At 36.2% G+C, this 23,292-nt stretch overlaps 2 protein-coding genes across 2 annotated transcripts; both read left to right on the forward strand.

Annotated features, from left to right (window-relative positions):
- The first annotated feature begins 37 nt into the window (after nucleotides 1-37).
- LOC21389839 (U-box domain-containing protein 38) lies at nucleotides 38-2,541 on the forward strand. The gene has a single exon (XM_010092742.2). It carries the CDS (start codon nucleotides 435-437, stop codon nucleotides 2,082-2,084), a length of 1,650 nt encoding a protein of 549 aa, XP_010091044.1. The 5' UTR covers nucleotides 38-434; the 3' UTR covers nucleotides 2,085-2,541.
- Nucleotides 2,542-9,861: 7,320 nt separating this feature from the next.
- Nucleotides 9,862-12,193, forward strand: LOC21389840 (putative DNA glycosylase At3g47830). The gene is made up of 4 exons (XM_010092743.2): nucleotides 9,862-10,301; nucleotides 10,679-10,879; nucleotides 11,147-11,203; nucleotides 11,280-12,193. Exons 1-4 carry the CDS (start codon nucleotides 9,864-9,866, stop codon nucleotides 11,508-11,510), a joined length of 927 nt encoding a protein of 308 aa, XP_010091045.1. The 5' UTR covers nucleotides 9,862-9,863; the 3' UTR covers nucleotides 11,511-12,193.
- Nucleotides 12,194-23,292: the final 11,099 nt, after the last annotated feature.

A 23,292-nucleotide genomic window follows, 5' to 3' on the forward strand; every position in this document is an offset into this window, starting at 1 on the left:
ACCAACCCAAAAAACAACGTAAGCAAAATCCTCATCTTCTAGATATCCCAAGGTAATAAAAGAGTAGCAAAAAGCTGTGTCCGCCGCTGTCCGAAGAGTCCTCTCTGACTGTCCAACAAACCCACCCCCCCAAAATCCAATCCTTCTGTTTCTCAGTCAATCGAATTCATACTCTCTCTCTCTCTCTATCTCTCTCTCTCATACTCTTCGTCAAAATTTCATCTCTTTCCAACACCCCACAAAACCCAATTCCTTCTCTCTCTCTCTCTCTCTCTCTCTCTCTAAAACCTCGCCATTGACTTGAACCAACAACAAGAAGAAGTAACAATCTCAAGCTTTTCACTTCAAAGACAGAAAACCCATGCTTCTACAACCCAGAAAATCACATTCACTTTAAAGAATCTTTCTTTACTCTGTAAAAACTGTAATAGATTATGGGTGGAAATGGGAAACACAGGTGGAAGATTTCATTCCATCGTCCTTCTTCTTCTTCGTCAAGCTCAAAGATGGAAGCCAATCACCATAACCACCACAAGCAACAAGAAGAACCTCCCAAGGACTTCCTCTGCCCAATTTACGGAGCTTTAATGGCGGACCCCGTCGTCGTCTCCTCTGGCCAGACCTTCGAGCGACTCTCCGTCCAGCTCTGCAGAAATTTAGGCTTCTCTCCCAAGCTCGACGACGGCTCAATTCCCGATTTCTCCGCCATCATCCCGAACAAAGCCATCAAATCGGCGATCCTCCATTGGTGCGACTCCTCCGGTGTGGTGCACCCGCGTGTACCGGATCCCGCCACCGTCGAGAAGCTTGTGAGGGCGTTAATGGCGGAAGAGGAAGTTTATCCTTCTCCTCCTCCTTTTTCGTCGCCGCAGCTTAGGGTTTCGGAGCGGGAGCTCATCCGCGGCGTGGCGGAGAATCCGCCGGTGACATTCTCCCACGCCGCCACCGAGCTCGGTCCGCGAGTGAACCATTTCTACTCGAGCTCGTCGGAGGAGTCTGTGGTCATCACCGCAGATAATCCCGGCACTCCTCTCCCCTTCGCGACGCGGCCGCTCTGTTATTCCTCTTCGTCTTCCTCCGAAATCACGGAAAGCGAAACCCTAGCGTCCTCGATCCCCAATTCAGCTCCGGCGTCGGAGGAGGAGGACCACTTGGTGAGGAATCTGAAGAGCGTCGACGTCGTTGACCAAGAGGAGGGCGTACTTTCTCTCCGCAAGTTGACCAGGACGAGAGAGGAACTTAGGGTTTTGCTCTGCACCGCTAGGGTTCTGTTAGCCCTAAAGCCTCTGATAAGCTCGAGGTACGCCGTCGTCCAGACGAACGCCATAGCTTCCTTGGTCAACCTCTCGCTGGAGAAGCCGAACAAGGTGACGATCGTGCGATCGGGATTCGTTCCCTACCTGATCGACGTTCTGAAATCGGGATCCATCGAGGCTCAGGAGCACGTCGCCGGCGCGATCTTCAGCTTGGCGCTGGAAGACGACAACAAGATGGCGATCGGAGTCCTCGGCGCGTTGCCGCCATTGATGCACGCGCTCGTCCGATCGGAGAGCGAGCGGACTCGGCACGACTCGGCGCTGGCTCTCTACCACCTGACGCTGGTCCAGAGCAACCGAGCCAAGCTGGTGAAGCTCAACGCGGTGCCGACGCTGCTAGCCCTAGCACAGACGGGGTCGTCGGCGAGCAGAGTTCTGCTTGTGCTCTGCAACCTGGCGGCGTGCCCGGAGGGGAGGTCGGCGATGCTGGACGGGAACGCTGTGGAGTGCTTAGTGGGGATGCTGAGGAGGAACGAGTTGGACTCGGAGGCGACTCGGGAGAACTGCGTGGCGGCGCTGTTCGCCCTCAGCCATGGGAGCATGAGGTTCAGAGGGCTGGCGAGGGAGGCGAGGGCGGTGGAGGTGCTCAGGGAGATCGAGGAGAGAGGGAGCGAGAGGGCGAGGGAGAAGGCGAAGAGAATGTTGCAGATGATGAGAGGGAGAGACGACGGAGAAGACGAGGAAGGCGACTGGGAAAAGGCTCTCCGTTCTGGCGGCGCCGGCGGTGTTGGGAGGAACTTGCACGGTCCAAACTCAACTACTTTTTGATTTTGATTTTGTTTAATGGGTCTCCTTTTTTTTCCTTATTATTATTAATGGTTTTTTATTTTTATTTTTTTAAATCTTTGGATTTATAGATTGATTGTAAATTATATAATGTTTGTGTCAAAAGAAAAATGTGTAATATTTGTTGGTGTGAGGGAGAAACATGAACAATTTTTCCCCAAAGTTTTTTTTTTTGGGTCTTTTTTCTTGATCGGGTTTTGGTTAATACAAGTAATTTAGAATGTAAATTACTTTTGATTCAAGAAAAAGGAAACAAAAACAAAAACAAAAAAATGTAATGTAGTTTTTATTGTTGAGGAAAAAGAAACGAGAAAAGGTGTAATTTTTATTGGTGTTGGTTGCCGGGGATTTTTGGGTAGATATTGGTGCAACTTCCTTTTGTCAGCAATGCTTAAAGTGTTGTATAGAAATTGCATTTGATGTCCTCTTCGTTTCTACTTGTGAGTCTTTCTGTACACAAAATGTTGAATGCATTGTGCATAAGCTTTTACTTGACAATTGACATAAACTAAGAAGAATGTTTTGAGAGAAATCTTGACAAATATCTCTAAAAGCGTTTATTTTTTTTTATTTTTAATTAATATTTTTTTAGTTAAATAATTATATTAACAAGAGGGTATTAATAAAAATTAAGAAATAAATTTTAAAGGAAGTTCATTAATTTTCTCTTTTTTTTTTTTTTTGAGGGTTAAAAAACTAATTCGACTTTGTGAAGTTGAGGTCCCAGGAGCCTACTCGTATTTCTTCAAGAAACATAAGATTGTGTCTTAAAATGTGGTATCACATATGTACAGCTGGTGAAGTCTTGTAGAACTACTAGTTTATGTGGGAGTAGCTCATGAATGTGTATGATGAAAGTGAGTCTAAAAGTAGTTTGTTGGGAATCCATTTGTTTAGGGATATTATTGGTAGGGCATGCCATGCATAAGTGACAAGTATACTTTTCCCCTTTCGTGTTTGTTCTTTTCTTTTTCTTCGTGTAAAAGGTTTTGGCACGCACGCTACTTTTCTGTTGTTGGCTATAATCTATCATTTCGCCGATTCGAGTTTTGTTACAGTAAAAAGCTCTAAAAAATAATTACATTTATCTTTTTTATTACAGTAAAAATCTCTCACACAACATCACATTTCAACTCAAATTAGCGAACCGGATTAGTAGATAATGAAATAAAGCTCACAGCTTTGGAGTGTTACTGGAATGGTGGTGAAGGATGGATTAGTTTAATCCTACCTTCTTTCCCTCAGGGGAAAAAAAAGGGATGTTATAGGCCTCCTAAATTGGAATAGTAAGCTAAAGCAAAACGGAAGAGGAAACAAAAGTGTAATTCCACAAAAAGAAAAAGGGACATGCAAAAATGATTCTTTTTTAAATATTTTTTTTAGTAAATAATCATGGCTTTAGACGTGGCTTTACACATTCAATAAAAGTGGACGTTTAGTTCATAAATTTAAAATTATTTTTAATATACGTGTGTTTTTTTAAGAGAAAACACTGTAATGAGTCACGAATTATAATTCGAACCATGACACGAATCCTTATAGAGTTTTTAACACAATTATCCTCTAAACTTGTCGTGGTTTAGTAAATTATCACATAAATTTTTAATTTTGACAAACAATGCCCGAACTTATAAAATTGTGTATCTCATTTTACTTAATTTGCTTAACTTATTTAATAGATGGAATTGAAAGATTTGTGTTACATTTAAATTGGGATGCAATTTTTTTGTCAAACGATTCAATTTTCACCGATTCGAGTTTTGCTGCAGTAAAAAGCTCTCAGAAACAGTCACATCTAACTTTTTTTGTTACAATAAAAAACTCTCACATAAAGTTACATCTTAACTCGAATCAACAAACTAAACGTGCCCTTAAAATCCATAATTAGTAAACACGCCCATAGTAATTGTAGGCCCTTTTTATTTCACCGATTCGAATTTAGAATTCGAGTTTTGCTACAGTAAAAAGTGTTGGTTACCGAATCGAATTCGGATGCGGAAGCGTGGGGGATGGCAGATCAAGTATAACAAAATTTTTTATAAAACCTTTGAGATACTCTATAGATTATATTAATTTATGCACGAATAAATTAATCCCATTAATTTATTTATTAAGAACTCAATTAGGAATAATACCTAGCGGCCGATTAGGATGATAACTTGAGTTCTTTGACCTCGAACAATTCTTGCTCCAAAGCCTTGTGTTTAGAAAACCAATGTCTTTCTCGTCAATTCCTAGAATCCGCGAAAACGTGTGTGTGGGCACACCTGAGACAAAACGGATTAAAATAAACACTCGAATTTCCACAAACACCAACGCATGCACGATGTGAAATTTTTAGAGAAAATTTTTTCCTTCCCACAATAAGAGAATTTCGGCCACAATAAAATATTAGGTCAAAAAATTGTTCAAAAATTGTGTCTCACAATTTTCTATCATTCTCTTATTTATAGAGTAGAAGTCAAACTTTTAGAATGAATTCAATCTCTATCTCCAAGATAAAGCTTGTTAATTATCTCCTATTTGAATTTGAAACAAAATCTCCTCTTCTCTTTTATCTATTATGGCCGGCCATAGATAATGGATTTTATCCCTGTGTAGGCGCCAATATCAGATAGGAAAGGAAGAGAAAATCATCATTTATCCTGCAGTCCAATTTTGACTCAAATTCAAATTTCAATTTAAGTCAAACTTAAATTAATTTGAATTCTAAATTGAACAACTTATCAAATAAGTTTAAATAGATAAAACTAGATGTGTTCAAATTCAAATTTAAATAATAATATTATTTAAATAATAATTAATTCTCAATTAATTATTTTCGAGTGTTTAATTTTTAGAATTTCATAATTCTAAAATTTCCATTTTTCCCTTTGTGTCTCATAGAATTACTAGGACGACGCGTGGAATAATGGACCTATAATCCCGAGCTCTAATAAAATTAATAATTAATTAAACACTTTAATTAATTAATAAATTCTATTAATTCCAATAGTTACTTCACTATAAACTTGGAATTGCACTATCGAAATTATAAACATAAATTACTTCTAAACTGTGAAGTGTCCATTTGATATAGTCACTACATATAGATCAATCCTCCATAAATAATTCATGATTAGAGCTAGGTGAAATCCGTTAATGTAACGACCGGGAAAATTTCAGGTCTAACCTGGACAGTTCGGCATTTTGACCATAAATTCTTCCGGAACGAAAAGCAGTAGAATTTTTAGTTTGATCAAGGAAATGCTATGTAGAAACTTTATGTACGGGGTAAAATCTCCCGAAAGTGTAAGGTTATAATACGAATATTTATACAAAGAAAATTCGTAAATATCAGTAATGAATAGTGAAATATCAATTAAAAATTAAAAATTTTAATAGGTATATTTTAGTTATGAAAAAACTGAAATATTTGGTTTGTGACCAAATGACCAGTTAGAAAAAGAGTAGAAATATTAGAAGTAAGGAAAATAGCAAAAGTTCCTGAAACAGAATTTTTCTGAGTCAGTTAAAATGGGAAACTGCTAAAAAAATGAGTACCGCAAGGGTACGCATTTTGGGCAATTCTGAATCAAAAGAATGCAAATTTCAAAAAAAGAAATTGACTAAGGAGATACCCAAGAGAATTGGGTTGAAGATGAGAAGTTTGACCCAGGGTGCTCGACAGTTCAGAAAAGCAGTATAGAACCTGTATTGGTTGTGGAATTATCAGTACCGAAAAGAGACTCGTTTCGAGAAACGGAAAGTTTAGTCTCGACAAGAAAAATGTGAGGAACATGGAATCACTTAAATTAAGTGTTAAACTTAATTAGAATTAGTAAACTTTAATTATAGAAATTAAAGTAATTATTTTAATCTAGAAAGTAATATTATATATTATTAGAAATACTATTATAATATTCATTACATTCTAAAAAAGCCCCACGGAGACATTACAAGCCAAATGTGTCTTCTTTTCCGAAGTGTGGCCGAGAGAAAAGAAAAATGAGAGAAAAGAGAGAAAACAAGGGGAAATCCAAGGAATCAACCGATTTCAGCAGAATTTCTTCGTTCAGTCCGATAGAAACGCAACTCGAGGCATTCTAGCGGAAAATCTCAACTTTTTGAGGTAAGATTTCAGATTTTTCATGAGAAACTGCTTGCTTTGTCGTTTTGATGAATAGTAACTCATCTCGAAAAAAATCCGTAAAACTGAAAAATGAAACGGAGGTTTTGTCGGGGACTAGGATAGGAGTTCAACGTGTAATTATGGAAACGATTGAACAAAAATTTTTAGATTAACACTAAAAATCCGAATGACTCTAGAAAATGAAGAACATATGTCTTTGTTCAATTTTATGTTAGAAATTGTGTTCAAGAATATGAATCTTGACTCCAGGTACCGAAATCGGAATTAAAACGAGTTATTGAAAACTCGAGAAATGAGAAAAACAAGGTGAAACTCTGCCGAAATTTAGTTTGAGTAATTTGAACTAAAACTGAATTTCAAGAGGAATATGGGATTAAAATGTGAAAAGAAAGGTGTTTCGATAATCGGTGATGGTTAGAAAACTGAACACAATAAGAATTCACAGTTTTGGACCGAAACTGATAATTAGGCCCATGACTGAGTAACTTGCACGGTTTTAGTGCAAATCTTTGAGATAGGAAATGGTTTGAGGTTGAATACCAAACATAAGGATTGTAGACATTTCTGAAGTAAATTTCAATGTAATTATTGATCTTAGAGTCTAAATCTAACGATCAAAAAATTTATGCAATAGGGCCGATTAACGGTTGAAGTCGGAAAGTGTCAAGGGAGACAAATGACGCGTTGTTAGTGAAGCTTCGGTAAGTACAATAGTTTTTCTATGGCTATATCACGAACAAGCTTACTTTTCTATGTTGAAAAATTGTGCATATAGTAGAATTTTGAATGTTAGATACAATGTGAATGTTAGATACTATGTTAGGTATGTATCTACAAGACTTATGTAATCGTAGAACTTTATTCTATAAAAAAGTATGTATTGATTTTAAGTTAAGATCAAACTAAGAGAAATGAAAGGTTAAACTTTAACGAAAAGTTAATCTCATGATAAATTGCTTTATAATGCACAAATTCATAAGATTTAACTAAAGTTACCGTTTCAATGAGAAAATTGATAAACAGTAAGAGACTAAACGTCCTGTTTGTACTGGCCTTCGAAGGAAAGGTCATTATGAGACTATGAAAGATATGAAACCGTGACTGAGTTGGATTGGTTAGCTACCCCACTCCTCACTGGTTATGCGCGCTATGGTACAACAGGACATGGCCCATAAGAAGTAAAAGACATGAAAATGAAAAACAAAAACCGTTCCATATGAAGTTACGGTATCTGTAAAGAAGAATGAAAAGAATGAGAAACAGAAAATGAAAGTCGTTCAGAACGTGATAATACGATGTGAACGACTAAAATGAGAAAGCAGAACAAAGAATGTAATGAAAGAAGAAGAACATAAGCCATACACATTTTAGTAGCACATAATGTATTATGATATATGACATGAATGCATATATGGGTATGCATAATTATTGCATATGTTATGACCTATTGATACTTGCTGAGCGAAAGCTCATTAAGTTTGTTCGTGTTGTAGGAAGCTCGGGTAAGGCACCGGCTCCCTGAAACTTGTTACTGGGCATGCAGAGAGGATGTAGCAGCGGAATGTGGGCAAGTGGGTTGTGGATGCATCACGTGTTTTGGAAATGCTGCCAAACATTATATGTAAAATAAAATAGTGTTTTATGTATTTTGATGACTCATGTAACAGAATGCCGTCATGCTACAGCATTTTAGGTATGACTAATATAACAGAATGTTGTGAGAATGCTACAACATTTTGAGAATGATTAATGTACAGAATGCTGTTAGAATGCTACAACATTTTACGAATAGTTGAAAATAGAAGGCTAGCTAAATGCTACAACATTTAGACGTACATGGTAAGAATGGAAAATAAAAAATTGGCCTGAATTTTAAGAGGTTATAATTAGTAAGTGTTAGAGGTTAAGTAATGTTAAGTATGAGTATAGGATGATGATCAGAGGTTAGGGTCGTCACAGTTAACCTCTCAAATTACATCTTTATCCTTAAGTACCATTGATTCTCTAATAGACAGTGATTCATAAAACACATTTATGAATCGGAGCTCCTACTGGTCCAAGTACTGAATCAACCCTCAAGAGAATTATTTATCTACTTCTATCTCAAAAAGGAATAGATTCCATCTCGTATAATAACATTCCTGGCTACCTACTTCATCATGTCTCTAAAATACAAGAAATAGGATTCAGGATCTCAGAATCCATACCGAGTAAATAAAAAGACACAAATCCATAAATATGAGTATGTTAAGAACTCAAGATTAAGATCATTTTATATATGACCATCAATAGACTCAATAGAATTTCTATACTTAATGAAAATTATTAAAAATTCATATTGTGTCTGTGTCCTTGTTCCACATAATCTCATTATGTGAAATACACTCGTTCAATATCTCACCATATTAACAATGTGGATAACACCGTTCCATTCTAGATGGGAATGACATGTATTAATAATGTTTTAATTAAAGATTCTGAACTTTAATTAAATTCATTATGAACACCGTTTTTTATTATTATCCTTAAATATTATCTTCTCGCATATAACACTTATATACAACGTTTAAGGTCACATAAATAATCATAAAATTTTCATTTGACATTCATAAAATATTTATAAATATATGCACATAAAATAATGAATAAACTATTTTATTAAATAAATAATAAATATCCTATTACATTTCATACTTTTAGGACACCATTTCCAATAAAAAGCTATCAGAAACAGTCACATTTAACTTTTTTACTACAATAAAAAGTTCTCACATAAAATTACATCTCAACTCGAATTAAAAAATCGAATTAGTGAATTAAACGGGCCCGTAATATATTAGAATATTGGATATGCCTTTTTGCTACCTTTTCTTTGCATGTTAAGCCTTCAAAAAAGGTGTTTTAACATTTGCTCGCTCACAACCCACAAGTTACTTTGATTTGGGGGTAAAAGAAACTTCAAAAGTAATTTAGTTAAAAGGGTAAATATTTTTTTGGAGAATTTTTATCATAGGGTATGAAAAATTACCGTGTGGATAGAGCAGTTTTTCAGAGTCATATCATTTTCATTACGTTCGTTTTAGTACAAGATTTTTTTTTCTCATCTAAGTAAACATTTCGCGTAAATAAAGACATCACTGTCATTTCAATTGAAATGACATGTCACAACAATGCGTATTTGTGTTCAGGGCTCGTTTATTTTCATATATATAAACTCAAATAATTAATTTTATTATAATAATTTTCTCTCAAAATAAAATTTTATTATATTAATTTTGTTACAATATTTTCCTTTCAAAATAAAATTTTATTATATTAATTTTGTTACAATATTTTCCTCTCAAAATAAAATTTATATTTTAAACGTCATCATGTTTTGAATACAGTGTTTACCTCGAAAGGTTTACATCCTTTTTGTGAATAGCCGACGTGTCGTCCATCATGAAACGCTAAGTCGCCACTGTCATTCCACAAAACGACTTGTCATTTTTACACCAAAATGTTTGCTGCCTCGTATCTAAAACAAGTCGTTCACAATATCACGATGTCGTTCATTCACCAATAGAAACGGCATTCAAAAGAATGTTGTCGTTTGAAAGAAAGGAGCAAACAAGAAGGAAGAAAATACCATGCTTGCTTTCTTGCTTATCAAATCGGATCCTAGGCCACGGTCGAAAAAAATGCAGAAACTCCGGAAAAGGAAACAATCCGAGCTTCAACCACACAACCAAGCACATTTCTTGTCCAACAAGAAATCCTCAGCCAAACGGGCCCCACCCATCTCCGGCCTAAGCGAGGTGGCCAAAGATCCGTACCCAACTCATCAATGGCCAACGCCGGACCAATGCCGAGCCGTACGAGACGACCTCTTGGCGCTTCACGGCTTCCCTCAAGAGTTCGCCAAGTACCGCCGCCAAAAACCCACCACCGACAACGGAGAAGAGTCGGAATCGAAGGAAAGTGTTTTGGACGGTTTGGTCATGACTGTGCTTTCGCAGAACACCACGGAGGCCAATTCTCAGAGGGCTTTTGCTTCTCTCAAGTCTGCTTTTCCCACTTGGGAACAGGTATGTCTCAAAAAAATCTTTTTTTTTTTGATTTATTTGATAAAATTTGAAGCTTTGGAATAGATTTTGAGTGATTTTTGGACTTCTAATTTTAGGGGAGATTTTTTTTTTTTTGGTTGGTAATTAGGGTAATCAATATGTCGTTCCAAATGATCTATTTCATGGGTTTTGCTCTCTCTGTGTCCAATAGCAAAACACAAAGAAAAAAAAAAAGAAAATTTTCTAGAATCGACTCCTTAAAATTAATGTGAAATCAATAATTATTCCTTTTATTAGTGTTAGTGTTGTTTTTGGCTAAGTGATTATTTATTATTATTTCTTTTGGGTTGAATTTTGATGATGTGGGAGGTGACTTATAATTCCCAAATCGTTTGCAGGTTCTAAATGCTGATTCAAAGTGTATAGAGGATGCTATAAGATGTGGAGGTTTAGCCCCAAAAAAAGCTTCATGTATTAAGAACACACTAAGGAGCTTGCTCGAGAGAAAAGGCAAGTTATGCTTGGAATACTTGCTAGATTTCTCAGTTGATGAAGTCAAGGCTGAACTTTCTTGTTTCAAAGGAATTGGCCCCAAAACGGTAATCTATCTTTCTTGCAATTATCTTTTTTTATGTGTTTTCTGTTATCTGTAATCTTATACCAATTAGCACATAGAATGACAGAAACAACAATGTTTTCTTGGTTGGTTCAAGTGTCTCTCAAATTCTTTCATTTTGTGGTTGTTGTTTTGTCAATTCCTTTATTGGGTTTGCCTTGTTAAAAAATGGTTATTTCCACATCATACAAGGGATTTTGACATGGGGTTTTTGTAAATTATGTAACTGAGAATTTGAAGTGGATGACAGGTAGCTTGTGTTTTGATGTTCCACCTTCAACAAGATGACTTCCCAGTAGACACACATGTAAGTTCATAATTTATTGATTTAACTGCTTTTTACATTATGCATTCTTTTTAATGCGTAAACTGATGTTAAGCAGGTATTTGAGATTGCAAAAGCTCTTGGTTGGTTACCAGCTGGGGCTGACAGGAATAAGGCATACCTTCATCTCAACCAACGTATCCCAAATGAACTCAAATTTGATCTGAATTGTCTCCTATACACGCATGGTAAAATGTGCCGCAAATGCATCAAGAAAGGGGGTAGCCAGATAAAGAAGGGTTCAAGTGATGACTCCTGTCCTTTATTACATTATTGCAAAAGTAATTAGACCGTGTTTGGTAAGAGGGAAAGAATATAGGAAGAGAGGAAAATGGATACGAAAGGGGGTACCTTTTTCGTATTGTGTTTGGTATCGTCTCATCAAACCAGTTCGTATTGGGGGAGATTAAAACTAGATCCTTTGAATCCATTCGCACCTCTTTTCCTTCAACCAAACAGCCATAGGTCTTAAAAACCTTCCTCCCACATCCCTCTTTCCAGTTTTTCCTCCTACCAAACAAGCTCTTAGTTTGGAACTGTAAATATTTGTTAAAGGTTTTTATTTATATATTTAGGTTTTCCTTTATTCTGCTATGCATTTTCTCCCCCGTTAAGCTGTAAGCAATTTTCCTTTTTGGGGTGAGGCGGGTATTGATGATTAGTAGGACTGGGAGAAAAACTTGTGGACCACTTGTTGTAAGGGAACCGAAGCAGGCTACTATGAGACAAAAGATTTTCTTTCTAAAGAGATTCTATTAGGACTATTATATGTCCAAGGTCCAATATTCAAAAAAGTTTAAGAGGTTTTTCTTGATCACTCATGGGATCCGGGCGGTCCAAGAGGGACCATCACGGCTCCTCTCTTCTCGAGAATCTATACATGGACAGCTATCTTTCGAGCACAAGTTTAGGTTTGGCCTCAATGGGAAATAAATAGAAAAATGAAAATTAAGTGATTTTAGATTTTAATCCTTACCAACTCGATCTTGTTGCTCTGGGCAGCAATCATATAATTTGCTCTAATGTCACACAATCAATGTTGATTTTCATAGCCCTTCACTAGCATCCCTCTTGATTTTTTTTTTGTTGTTGTGTGGGTGAAAGCAAATCACAAGAATCTAATAATACAATAAATTTTGTGTTGTGAGATGTGTTGAAGGCTTTGTGCATGTTTGGTCAGGTGTTTTGAGAAGTAAAAAATGAAAATGAAACGAAAGGACGTTTATTTAACAAATATTTTGAAAATAAAAATGAAAACAGTAAGAATAGTTTTTGTGAATGAATTAGAAAACAGTTAAAAGTTATTTTCACTTTTTTGTTTTTATTTTTATGTATTTATCAATAATATTATAATATATTAATTAATAAACACGATTTCACTTTTTTATTATATTCAAAACTAATATCTTAATAACTAACCAAACGTAATTTTAGAATCGGTCTCAAAATAATTCTCAATTATTCTCATTTTTATTTTTTTATTAAAAGTAAAATCATTTTTAAACTAATTTTAAATGCACCCTTTGATGTTTGGTTGTACCTCAAAAGTAAATTAACCGAAAAACGCATGAACTTCTTACCCAATTCAATCATGTTGATTACAAATTAGTTTATCTGAAAAATCCACTTGTGGCGTTAGATATTGAATCTTTTTATGACTTTTAATTAGTAAAAGATATATATGCTTACTTCATGGTCCATTTCCATTACTATACTCTTTTATTTTAGCATTTACACCTCCCCAACTTTAAGAAAAAACAGTGTGTGCATTTTATTGTTGCAAAATGCAGGAGTTGATATTTAAGTAATTGTCACAAAGATAAACAACTCATAGGAACAACAATAAACAACTCGCTCGCACCCCATAACTTTTGGACTTTTGGTGTTACATTTCAATGTTCCTAATATAGTAACTCTTAATTATTCCACCATAATTAGGACTAAATTACAAAATAGGAAAATAACTCTTTTGAAGGCTAAATGATAGAATTTCGTCGAAAAATGTTGTACATCATAACATTGACGAAACGATAAGTCTTGATCATTGGCCAGCTTTCACCTCCCAAATCCAAGATCGTCAACAAGACTTTTAAAAACGATAAATTACCTTGTTTGATCTTTCGGATGATCCCACTGAGCTTGTAACCATTTAAAAGTCATTTGAGTGTCTAGTGATGAAAGTGAATTCTTGTGATATATTATTCATGTTAATAAATATTAGATTATTTCTCTACCTTATACTATTTATGTAATTCATACAGATACAATTGTGTAAATAAAAAAAAGAGATGTAATTAGATTGTATGTTTGAATTGCGTTTATATACAAATACAATTACAAAAATAAAGAACATGGTTGTATAGTTGTATTGTGTTAATAATACATTACGGAAACAAATCTAATTATTATAAAACTAACAAAATCTAAAGTTGTATAGTTGTATTGTGTTAATAATACATTACGGAAACAAATCTAATCATTATAAAACAAACAAAATCTACTGTTTATTTATTTTTAATTTTTGTGGTATTCATATCTAAATTATTGTTAAAATTTTTGTGGTATTAATATCCAAATTCTCATTGTGGTTAACATATTTAGATTTTTAAATTTTTGTGGAATTCATATCCAAATTCTTGTTAAAATTTTTGTGGTATTAAATCCAAATTCTTATTGTGGTTAACATATTTAGATTTTTAATTGTTGCTCGCAGCTTCAAAACTGATGTCATTTAAACTAAAAAACATTACAATCTTGATTCAAGAACTTGTCAATGGAACTCAAGAACTTATTCATAGCCTACTAATTGTGAAGTTTTATGCTTGATCAATGTGGGAGTTTTGACACACCAAATTAAAGCAGGTTGATGCTTTGTTTGTGTCAAATATGTACCAAATAACTATGTAAATTAACTTAGAAGTGCTAAATATTTAGTCCTAAGTTCACCTCATGGATATTAGACTGACAACAGGAAGGGAGGAAAATGGAAAGAAAAGGGAGTACATTTTTTGTATTGTGTTTGGTATTGTCTCCTCAAATAAGTTCGTATTTTGAGAAATTAGAAACCAGGATTTTTGAATCCATTCACTACTCTTTACCTTTCTACCAAACAACTATTGATCTTAATAGAGGTGGATTTTTAGGGTTTTTCAACGGCAAGCACAGAAATTAGGACGTTTAAAATTCCGGAAATGAACGGTTCGTATTTGAAACCGGTTTTGACGTGCTTTTATTATTTTTTGTTTGAAAAAGTTTCGATATACTGAATATGGTAGGTTCCATTAAATGTAATTTCCAGATTTCAATTTAAGATTTTATTCTCAAAATTTTCCTTGCTTGTGTTTCATTATTTCTGGCATTTTTTCTTTATATAAGGAAAAAATTATTTTTCTATACAGGACGGTAGATAGTTTTGTAAATAAATAGATAGTAGACATTTTTAGGTTTGTAGAGGGTAAAATCTACAACTGATTAAATCAAAGGCCAATGATTGACTTAAGAGTTGTCGATTGATGAAATTGATCCGTTGCGAGAATGAAAACGTTAGTAAACGTGAAAGTAAATGAAAGCAATAAAAAGACACAAGGAATTATAGTGGTTCCCCTGATAATGCAGGGTACGTCCATTGTAGGGCTCCGGTGGTTTCATTATGACTGCTGAAAAGCATTCCAATAAGTCGTTCTAAGAAGAACGGGATGAGAGAGAGAAATAAATGTTGAAAATACAGTAAGAAATGAAAAAGTTTTTTAGAAATGAGCGTGAGAGCTTTTGTGTGATGTGGAATGTGTCCAAATACCTTGTATTTATAGCTAATGAGGCTCTACAAGTTGTTTCCAAATTATCTGCGTGATATGGCCTTTAAGCTGTGATAATTCCTTTTCTTTTTGGGCGTTGCATGACTTCCTTAACTGGTTCTGTCCATAATTGACTAGTCAATAATGGTTTCTTGTCCATTTTGAGTTGATCCGACCTCTTTGTTGCGTGATTGCTGGAGATATAGTCTCTTTATGTGGAAGACAATCAATTTCGTCTAGTGAGAGGGTTGCTTGCGGCCTAAGTCAACTGTTGACCTTTTTTCTCATTAATTATTCTAACTTGAGCAGTTGATATCTTTTCTTTTCTGGCTGATTTTGTTGCTAAATTCCATATAAGGAATGTCTTGAGGATATTCTCTCGTGACTTGATGCCTAAGGCTCTCCGTCGACTCGTGAGATCGACTGGTGGAGTTGATTAGTCGAACAGTCGATTCTACCTGCTTGAGGACTCGCGGTGACTTATTTAGTGACCTTCCAGAGCCTGAGTTGTCTTAGGAAGACATCACATGTGAAATTGGCCTAACACAATTCAGGAGCCTAACTTGACCTAATAGGTTAACCTATTGGGTCTAAGTTCCTTCCATGTATATAAACCACTTCACATCCTCATCCAATTTCTATGTGTGACAACAGACAATGTACTTTCATCAACAATCTCCTCCTCATGTGTGTGTTCACTGAGCTCCCCCTTGGACCAAAGTTTCTAGTAGCCGGTATATCCAAGCATCACACTCCAAACGGGAGCCAACTCAAGCATGGGAAAGAGAACCGAAACCATGCGAGTCCACTAAATGCTCCACCATTTGCATTTGCATCAGCACCAATTGCGGGAACACCAACTCTCCGTAGAGGCAACGTGAGAACTGCAACTGAGTGTGATCGCTTGACCCATGCGAACTATCGGCTATGATACTACTTCTTGGGGAGACATCACATGTGAAATTGGCCTAACATACTTCAGGAGTCAAACTTGATCTAAAAGGTTAACCTATTAGGTCTAAGGTCATTCCATGTATATAAATCACTTTAGTACATCCTCATACACTTTCAATGTGCGACAACATACAAATGTACTTTCCTCAACAAGTTGCAACGTGTACAGTGAGAGATGAGGTACGAAATCTAGCCTCAACAAGGTTCATGGACCTCTAAGTGGACATTTATGTATAACCCACTATATAATATTCTATGATATCACACAATAGCTGTTGATCTTCATTGCCCTTCACTAGCATCCATCTTGATTTCACATTTGAAGTTGGTTAGAACATGACAACCTTTTTACTTGATTTTATTTTATTTTATTTTGGTGAAAGCAAGAAACAAATTTGAATTGGCATCACGGGAATTTAATTACACAAGACATTAGATTGTTTGTTGTTAAAAGTTTTGATGTTTGGTTCTACCTTGAAGTAAAATGGCTAAAAACGCATGAACTTTCTACCTAATTCAACTATGTTATTTACAACTTAGTTTATCTGAAAAATCCACCTCTGGCATTAGATATTGAATCATCTTTATGACTTTTGTAGATATATGCTCACTTCATGGTCCGTTTCCATTATTATACTCTTTTATTTTATCATTGACGCCTCCCCAACTTATAGAGAAAACAGTGTGTGTATTTTTGTTGCAAAATGCAGAGTTATCAAATTGATATAACTAATTATCATAGGAGAAACAATAAAGAAAAATCATGTTAGTATTGCGGGCTGAAAGTAGTTTTGAAGTTAGTTTTATCCTTCTCGCTCGCACGCCATCACTTTTGAACTTTTGGTGTTACATTTCAATGATTCTAATATAATAATGCTTAATTATTCCACCATAGATTTCCTAAATAAAATATTATTTGATTCCGATGTGGAAGTTAGGTGGGAATTTGGCTAAAATAACCGAGTGAAAAAGTCAAATTAGGAAAATGACTTTTTAATTTTAATTTTATTTATTTTATTACCATAGCTGAGCCCCCTCCTTCTCTCGCCGACATGAGCAAGAAGAGCTCTCCATTGCGGAAAATGATCGGGGGCGGTGCGATTGCGATGGCTGGGTTCGCGAGGTGGGCGTCGCGAGTGGCTGGAGTTCTCAAAGTGGGTGGCGCGATTGGCTGGGGTTCTCGAAGTGGGCGGCGCGATGGGTCTTGGCTGGGTTTGCTTAGGTGCAATGGGTCGCGGGTGGGGATGGGGATGGTTGGCGGGATCTCCGGTGGGGATGGGCGGCGGGCTCACATATTTGGCCATGAAAACATGAAAATTGATTAGGGGGGTTTTAGGTTCCTTTTTTTTCGTTTTTCTTTTTTCTCATAAAGTCATTTTGCAAATAAAAATTTTTGAATTGTTATTTTGTGAATAAAGTTTTTCTATTAGGTTATTTTTACAAAGGCCTCAAGTTAGGCACATAGTTTGAAAAGAGTAGTACTGTTAGGAACACATTTTAATTCAAATTTTTTGTGTCAATTTAGAGTTGTCACTTTTTATGGTGAATGTAATATTTTATTATTAAGTGATGTGGCAAACTTTTAAACAGCTACTACTAAAAGAATAAAATTTCAAAGTTGGTATTAAAGTTGGTATTCGTAAAATTACATATTAAAGCTCTTTTTTCTTGCTATGCATATGAGTAATATCTTGTTCATTTGATTTCCTTATTACATTTTTGCCTGGTTACTACTTTTTCTGCAAAATCTCTTGAACTCTGTCATTGTATTGTTAGACTGCATTTAATAAAATGTAATCAGTTAAGTAACTTTAAAAACAATGTGGTGATAAAACGACTTGATGGCAACGGGGCAAGTTTGGGACGAGGTTTTACAAATACGAATATCCATCCTTTGATCATACCGACATGGAAAAGAAAAACCTTGGATTATTTGGCTTTGAATTGGATCCTCATGCTAAGGGTGAGAAACGTCAAGGAAACTCTGAAAAAAGCAGAAATTTGGTGTCAATACTAACACAGTTTTTTTGGAAGTGGAAGATACTAACGTGCAAGATGGTTCAATAAATCGACTATAGAACAAGAAGCACAAATGTAAATTTTGTCAAAAAGAGTTAACGAACTCGCAGGCATTTGGAGGTCACCAAATTAAAGTGCCATAGAAGGAGGGACTTAAGGAAGAGATATGCAACTTCAATTAAAGAGAGCCATGATTTTCTCTAAACCCCACCATTGTCCCTGTGATTTTATATATCATAGATCTCCCTGAATTAGCATTCAAAATGGAGTCTCCACATATTCTTCAACTCCTTGGATCAAAAACCAAGTCTAGAAGGTGTGATCTTATTTCAGTCTTTAAAATTAAGTTCTTCAAAAATAATTTGAATGTTTTCATGTTAGGGAGACACCACATGCAAAATTGGCCCAACATAGTTTAAGAGTTTATGTTGTAACAGGTGGCAAACAAAAATTGGATCTGTAAAGATTAGATATTACTCTGTAGGGTTAGAATAGTCATTTCTAGTGTAAGTTCCAATTATCTGTTGGAACATATTTGTGCTAGTGGGCAAGTGGCAATATGTTGTTTTCTTGACTCTTATTTGTTCTGAAAAATTTATAAAGGAGAGAAACAGAGAGAGGGTAATAGATAAGGACGAGAGTTTTCTAGAGCGAGAAACAGTGTTGGATTTCAAGTGAGAGAAAGGGACTTGAATGTATACTGGGTTGGGAAAACTTGTTCTTGTAGTTATGTGAAAACATCTAATAAAACTTCTTTGAGATTTCTCCAATTTCTAGTGTGTTGTTTTCTTTTAGATCTCTGGTTTGGTTTCTTGTTTCTTAGTGTTGGTTCGTATTTCGGTAGAATTCTCACAAGTAGTATCAGAGCCATTATAATGGCACTGGCGAAATACGACGTCGACAAGTTCAACGGCAAAAATGATTTTGGACTATGGAGATTGAAGATGAGAGCTCTTCTTGTTCATCAAGGTTTTGAAGCTGCTCTAGGTGGAGAGAAGAATCTGCCAACTTCTTTGACGGATAAGGAGAAGAAAGATATTCTTGACAAGGCGTATAGTGCTCTGATTTTGAGTCTTGGAGACAGGGTATTACGAGAAGTTTCAAAGGAAAAATCTGCAGTAGGGATTTGGCTAAAGTTGGAGAATTTGTACATGACGAAATCCTTGGCAAATTGTCTTCACCTAAAGCAGAAATTATACACAGTCAAGATGCAACCAGGTTCAACAATCAAAGATCATCTCGACGAGTTCAACAAAGTAATTCTTGATCTGGAGAATATAGAGATTAAGATTGAGGATGAGGACCAGGCGCTGCTTCTCTTAAGATCTCTACCGGCGGAATTTGAGATCCTACATGACACTCTGGTATATGGTCGAGACTCGTTGACGCTGGAAGAGGTTCAATCTGCCCTAATCTCGAAGGAACTGAAGAAACGATTAGAGGGAAAGGAAGAGAACAATGGCGAATGACTCAATACAAGAGGAAGGCCATATAAAAGGGACTTCAAAGCAAAGGAGAAGGCGAGATCAAAATCCAAGATAAAGCGGAAATGTTATCACTGCCACAAGGAAGGATATTTTAAACGTGATTATCCTGAAAGAAATAAGAACAAGAAGAAGACAGGTGATTCTGATTCAGGTGATGTGTCCGTAATTTCAGATGGTTATGAATCTGCAGATGTATTGCTTGTTTCAAGCAAGAAAACAGAATCTGAATGGGTTTTGGACTCAGGATGTACGTTCCATGTATGTCCTTCAAGACAATGGTTTTGTTCTTATCAAGAATTGAAAAGGCCGTGTAGAAATAACGCATCCTATAAAGTGGCAGGGATTGGAAGCATTAAGATTCGAATGGAAGATGGCACTGAGAGGATTCTTAGTAAGGTGAGACATGTACCAGAATTGAAGAGGAATTTGATTTCTCTTGGCATGTTGGAAGAATCTGGTTGTTCTTACAAAGCTGAGAATGGAGTTCTCAAGGTCTTCAAGGGCTCTCTGGTTATTATGAAGGGGATTCGAAGTAATGGCATCTATATCTTGCAAGGAAATACAGTTCTTGGTGAAGTTGGGGCTGTAATTTCCACTAGTTTTGAAAGGGCAAGGCTGTGGCACAGAAGACTGGGTCATGTCAGTGAAAGGGGACTGTAAGAACTCAGTAAACAAGGACTGCTGGGCAAAGATAAGCTAGGAGGACTAGAATTCTGTGAGCACTGTGTCTTTAGCAAGAAACAAAGGGTAAAGTTCAGTAGTGTAGCTCATACAACAACAGATGTCCTTGAATATGTCCATTCAGATCTTTGGGGACCAGCCACAGTAACTTCACATGGAGGTAACAGGTATTTCATAACCTTTATTGATGATTACAGCAGAAAAGTTTGGATTTATCTGTTAAAGTCTAAGGATGAAGCCTTTAGAGCCTTTAAGCAATGGATAGCCATGGTTGAGAAACAGTGTGATAAACTGATCAATAACCTAAGAACCAACAATGGTTTAGAGTGCCTTGCAGATTTTTTCACTAATTACTGTAAAGATGCTGGGATTAGAGGGCATAAGACAGTAAGGAAAACTCCTCAACAGAACGGTTTAGCAGAAAGAATGAATAAGACCCTTCTGGAGCGTGTGAGGTGTCTACTATCAAATGCTAAGCTATCAATGAAGTTTTGGGGAGAGGCTGTTCACATTGCTTGCTACTTAGTTAACAGATCACCTTCTGCGGCCATAAGTTTCAAGACCCCACAAGAGCTATGGACAGGGAAGCCTGCAGATTACTCAAAATTGAGAATTTTTGGGTGTATAGCTTACTACCATGTGAATGAGGGAAAACTGATGCCAAGAGCCAAGAAAGGCATGTTCATGGGCTACCCAGATGGTGTAAAAGGTTTCAGAATATGGTGTTTAGAGTCAAACAAATGTATAATCAGCAGGGATGTAACCTTTCATAAGGAAGGTGTTTTACAATCCTCTACTGAGCAGCTGGAAAGTGGTGTAGGCAGACAAGTTCAAGATAGATTAGAGCTTGAGGTGGAGCCCACAAAAGAAGCTGTATAGAATAAGGAATTGACTGGTCAACAGGATGAGCATGCTGAAGCAGTATACCCTGAAACTAAGGAGCAATCAGAAATGCAGGCATACAGGCCGGTGAGAGACAGACACAGAAGGGACATTAAGCCACCACAGAGATATGGTTATGCTGATTTAGTAACATATGCTCTGACGGTGGCTGATGAGGTGATTGAAGAAGAACCAAAGAGTTTTGAAGAGGCAGTGAAATCCACTTAAGCAAAAGAGTGGATAACAGCCATGAATGAAAAGCTGGAGTCACTGGAGAAAAACAATACCTGGGATCTTATTCCAAGGCCACCTAATTCCAAGATAGTTGGATGTAAGTGGGTTTTTAAGAAGAAGGAAGGAATACCAGGGGTTAAACCAGCTAGATTCAAGGCTAGGTTGGTTGCAAAGGGATTCACACAGAGAGAAGGTGTAGATTTCAATGAAATCTTTTCTCCTATTGTGAAACATACTTCTATAAGGATTTTACTGTCCATGGTTGCACATTTTGACATGGAACTTGAACAAATGGATGTCAAAACAGCCTTCTTACATGGAGAATTAGAAGAAGAGATTTTAATGCAACAACCAACTGGATATGAAGTTCAAGGGAAGGAAAACTGAGTATGCTTACTCAGGAAATCTCTGTATGGCCTTAAGCAATCACCAAGGCAATGGTACAAGAGATTTGATAGCTTTATGCTAAAAAATAGTTTCAAAAGAAGTAAGTTTGATAGCTGTGTTTACTTGAGGAAAACATGTGCTGAAGAGTATGTTTACTTGCTTCTCTATGTTGATGATATGTTACTGGCTTCAAAGAACATGAAGGAAATCGTTAACTTGAAGAAGCAGCTTCATTCAAAATTTGAAATGAAGGATTTGGGGGCAACAAAGAAAATCCTTGGTATGGAGATTATAAGAGAAAGGGAATTAAGGAGATTGAGGCTTTCTCAAGAAGTATATATGAAAGAAGTGCTAGCCAGATTTAGAATGGATACATCCAAAGCTGTTAGTACGCCGATTGCTCCACATTTCAAGTTATCTAGTGCTCAGGCACCTCAGACGAAGGAGGAAGAGGAGCTAATGTCAGGAATCCCATATGTCAGTGTAATAGGCAGTGTAATGTATGCCATGGTATGTTTAAGACCTGACATATCTTATGCTGTGAGTTTGATCAGTAGGTTTAGGGGGAATCTTGGGCAAGAACACTGGAAGGCTGCTAAATGGGTTCTCAGATACTTAGCTGGTACAAGGAGTTTTGGTTTGGTGTATGAGATTTCAAAAGAGGAATTTCAAGGGGCTCAAGGTTTTGTAGATTCTAATTTTGCTGGAGATCTGGACAAAAGAAGATCTCTGTCTGGTTTTGTTTTCACTTTGTTTGGCAACACTGTGAGTTGGAAGGCTTCTTTACAACACATAGTTGCTTTGTTAACTACTGAAGTTGAATACATTGCTCTCACTGAGGCAATAAAAGAAGCTTTATGGATCAAGGGCTTGATAAATGAAATGGGAGTTGATCAGAAGGAGATTCAAGTTCATTGTGACAATCAAAGTGCCATTCATCTATGCAAAAACCAGATGTATCATGAGCGTACAAAGCATATTGATATAAGATTGCATTTTATCAGGGATGTCATAGAAGGTGGTGCAGTTAAAGTGATGAAGATTCATGCTGCTGAAAATCCTGTAGACATGATAACAAAGCCTGTGCCTGTGCAGAAATTTAGACTATGCTTGGAGCTGCTGAAGATCAAACAGTCGGAGGAGGAAGATTAAATCTTTGTGTGCCAAGGTGGAGTTTGTTGTGACAAGTGGCAAACAAAGATTGGATCTGTAAAGATTAGATATACTCTGTAGGGTTAGAATAGTCATTTCTAGTGTAAGTTCCAATTATCTGTTGGAACAGATTTGTGCTAGTGGGCAAGTGGCAATATTCTGTTTTCTTTACTCTTATTTGTTTTGAAAAGTGTATAAAGGAGAGAAATAGAGAGAGGGTAATAGATAAGGACGAGAGTTTTCTAGAGCGAGAAACAGTGCTGGATTTCAAGTGAGAGAAATGGACTTGAATATGTACTGGGTTGGGAAAACTTGTTCTTGTAGTTCTGTGAAAACATCTAATAAAACTTCTTTGAGATTTCTCCAATTTCTGGTGTGTTGTTTTCTTTTAGATCTCTGGTTTGGTTTCTTGTTTCTTAGTGTTGGTTCATATTTCGGTAGAATTCTCACAGTTTAACTTGACCCAAAAGGTTAACTTATT

This window comes from Morus notabilis, unplaced genomic scaffold (assembly GCF_000414095.1).
Source record: "Morus notabilis unplaced genomic scaffold, ASM41409v2 Scaffold778, whole genome shotgun sequence".
Lineage (NCBI taxonomy): Eukaryota > Viridiplantae > Streptophyta > Magnoliopsida > Rosales > Moraceae > Morus > Morus notabilis.

Excerpts from the sequence above, each read along its gene's own strand:
- LOC21389839 (XM_010092742.2), top strand. The coding sequence starts at position 435 with ATGGGTGGAAATGGGAAACACAGGTGGAAGATTTCATTCCATCGTCCT.
- LOC21389840 (XM_010092743.2), top strand. The coding sequence starts at position 9,864 with ATGCTTGCTTTCTTGCTTATCAAATCGGATCCTAGGCCACGGTCGAAA. Across the intron at positions 10,880-11,146 it reads AAGGAATTGGCCCCAAAACG|GTAGCTTGTGTTTTGATGTT; the intron begins GTAATCTATCTT and ends AGTGGATGACAG. Across the intron at positions 11,204-11,279 it reads ACTTCCCAGTAGACACACAT|GTATTTGAGATTGCAAAAGC; the intron begins GTAAGTTCATAA and ends GATGTTAAGCAG.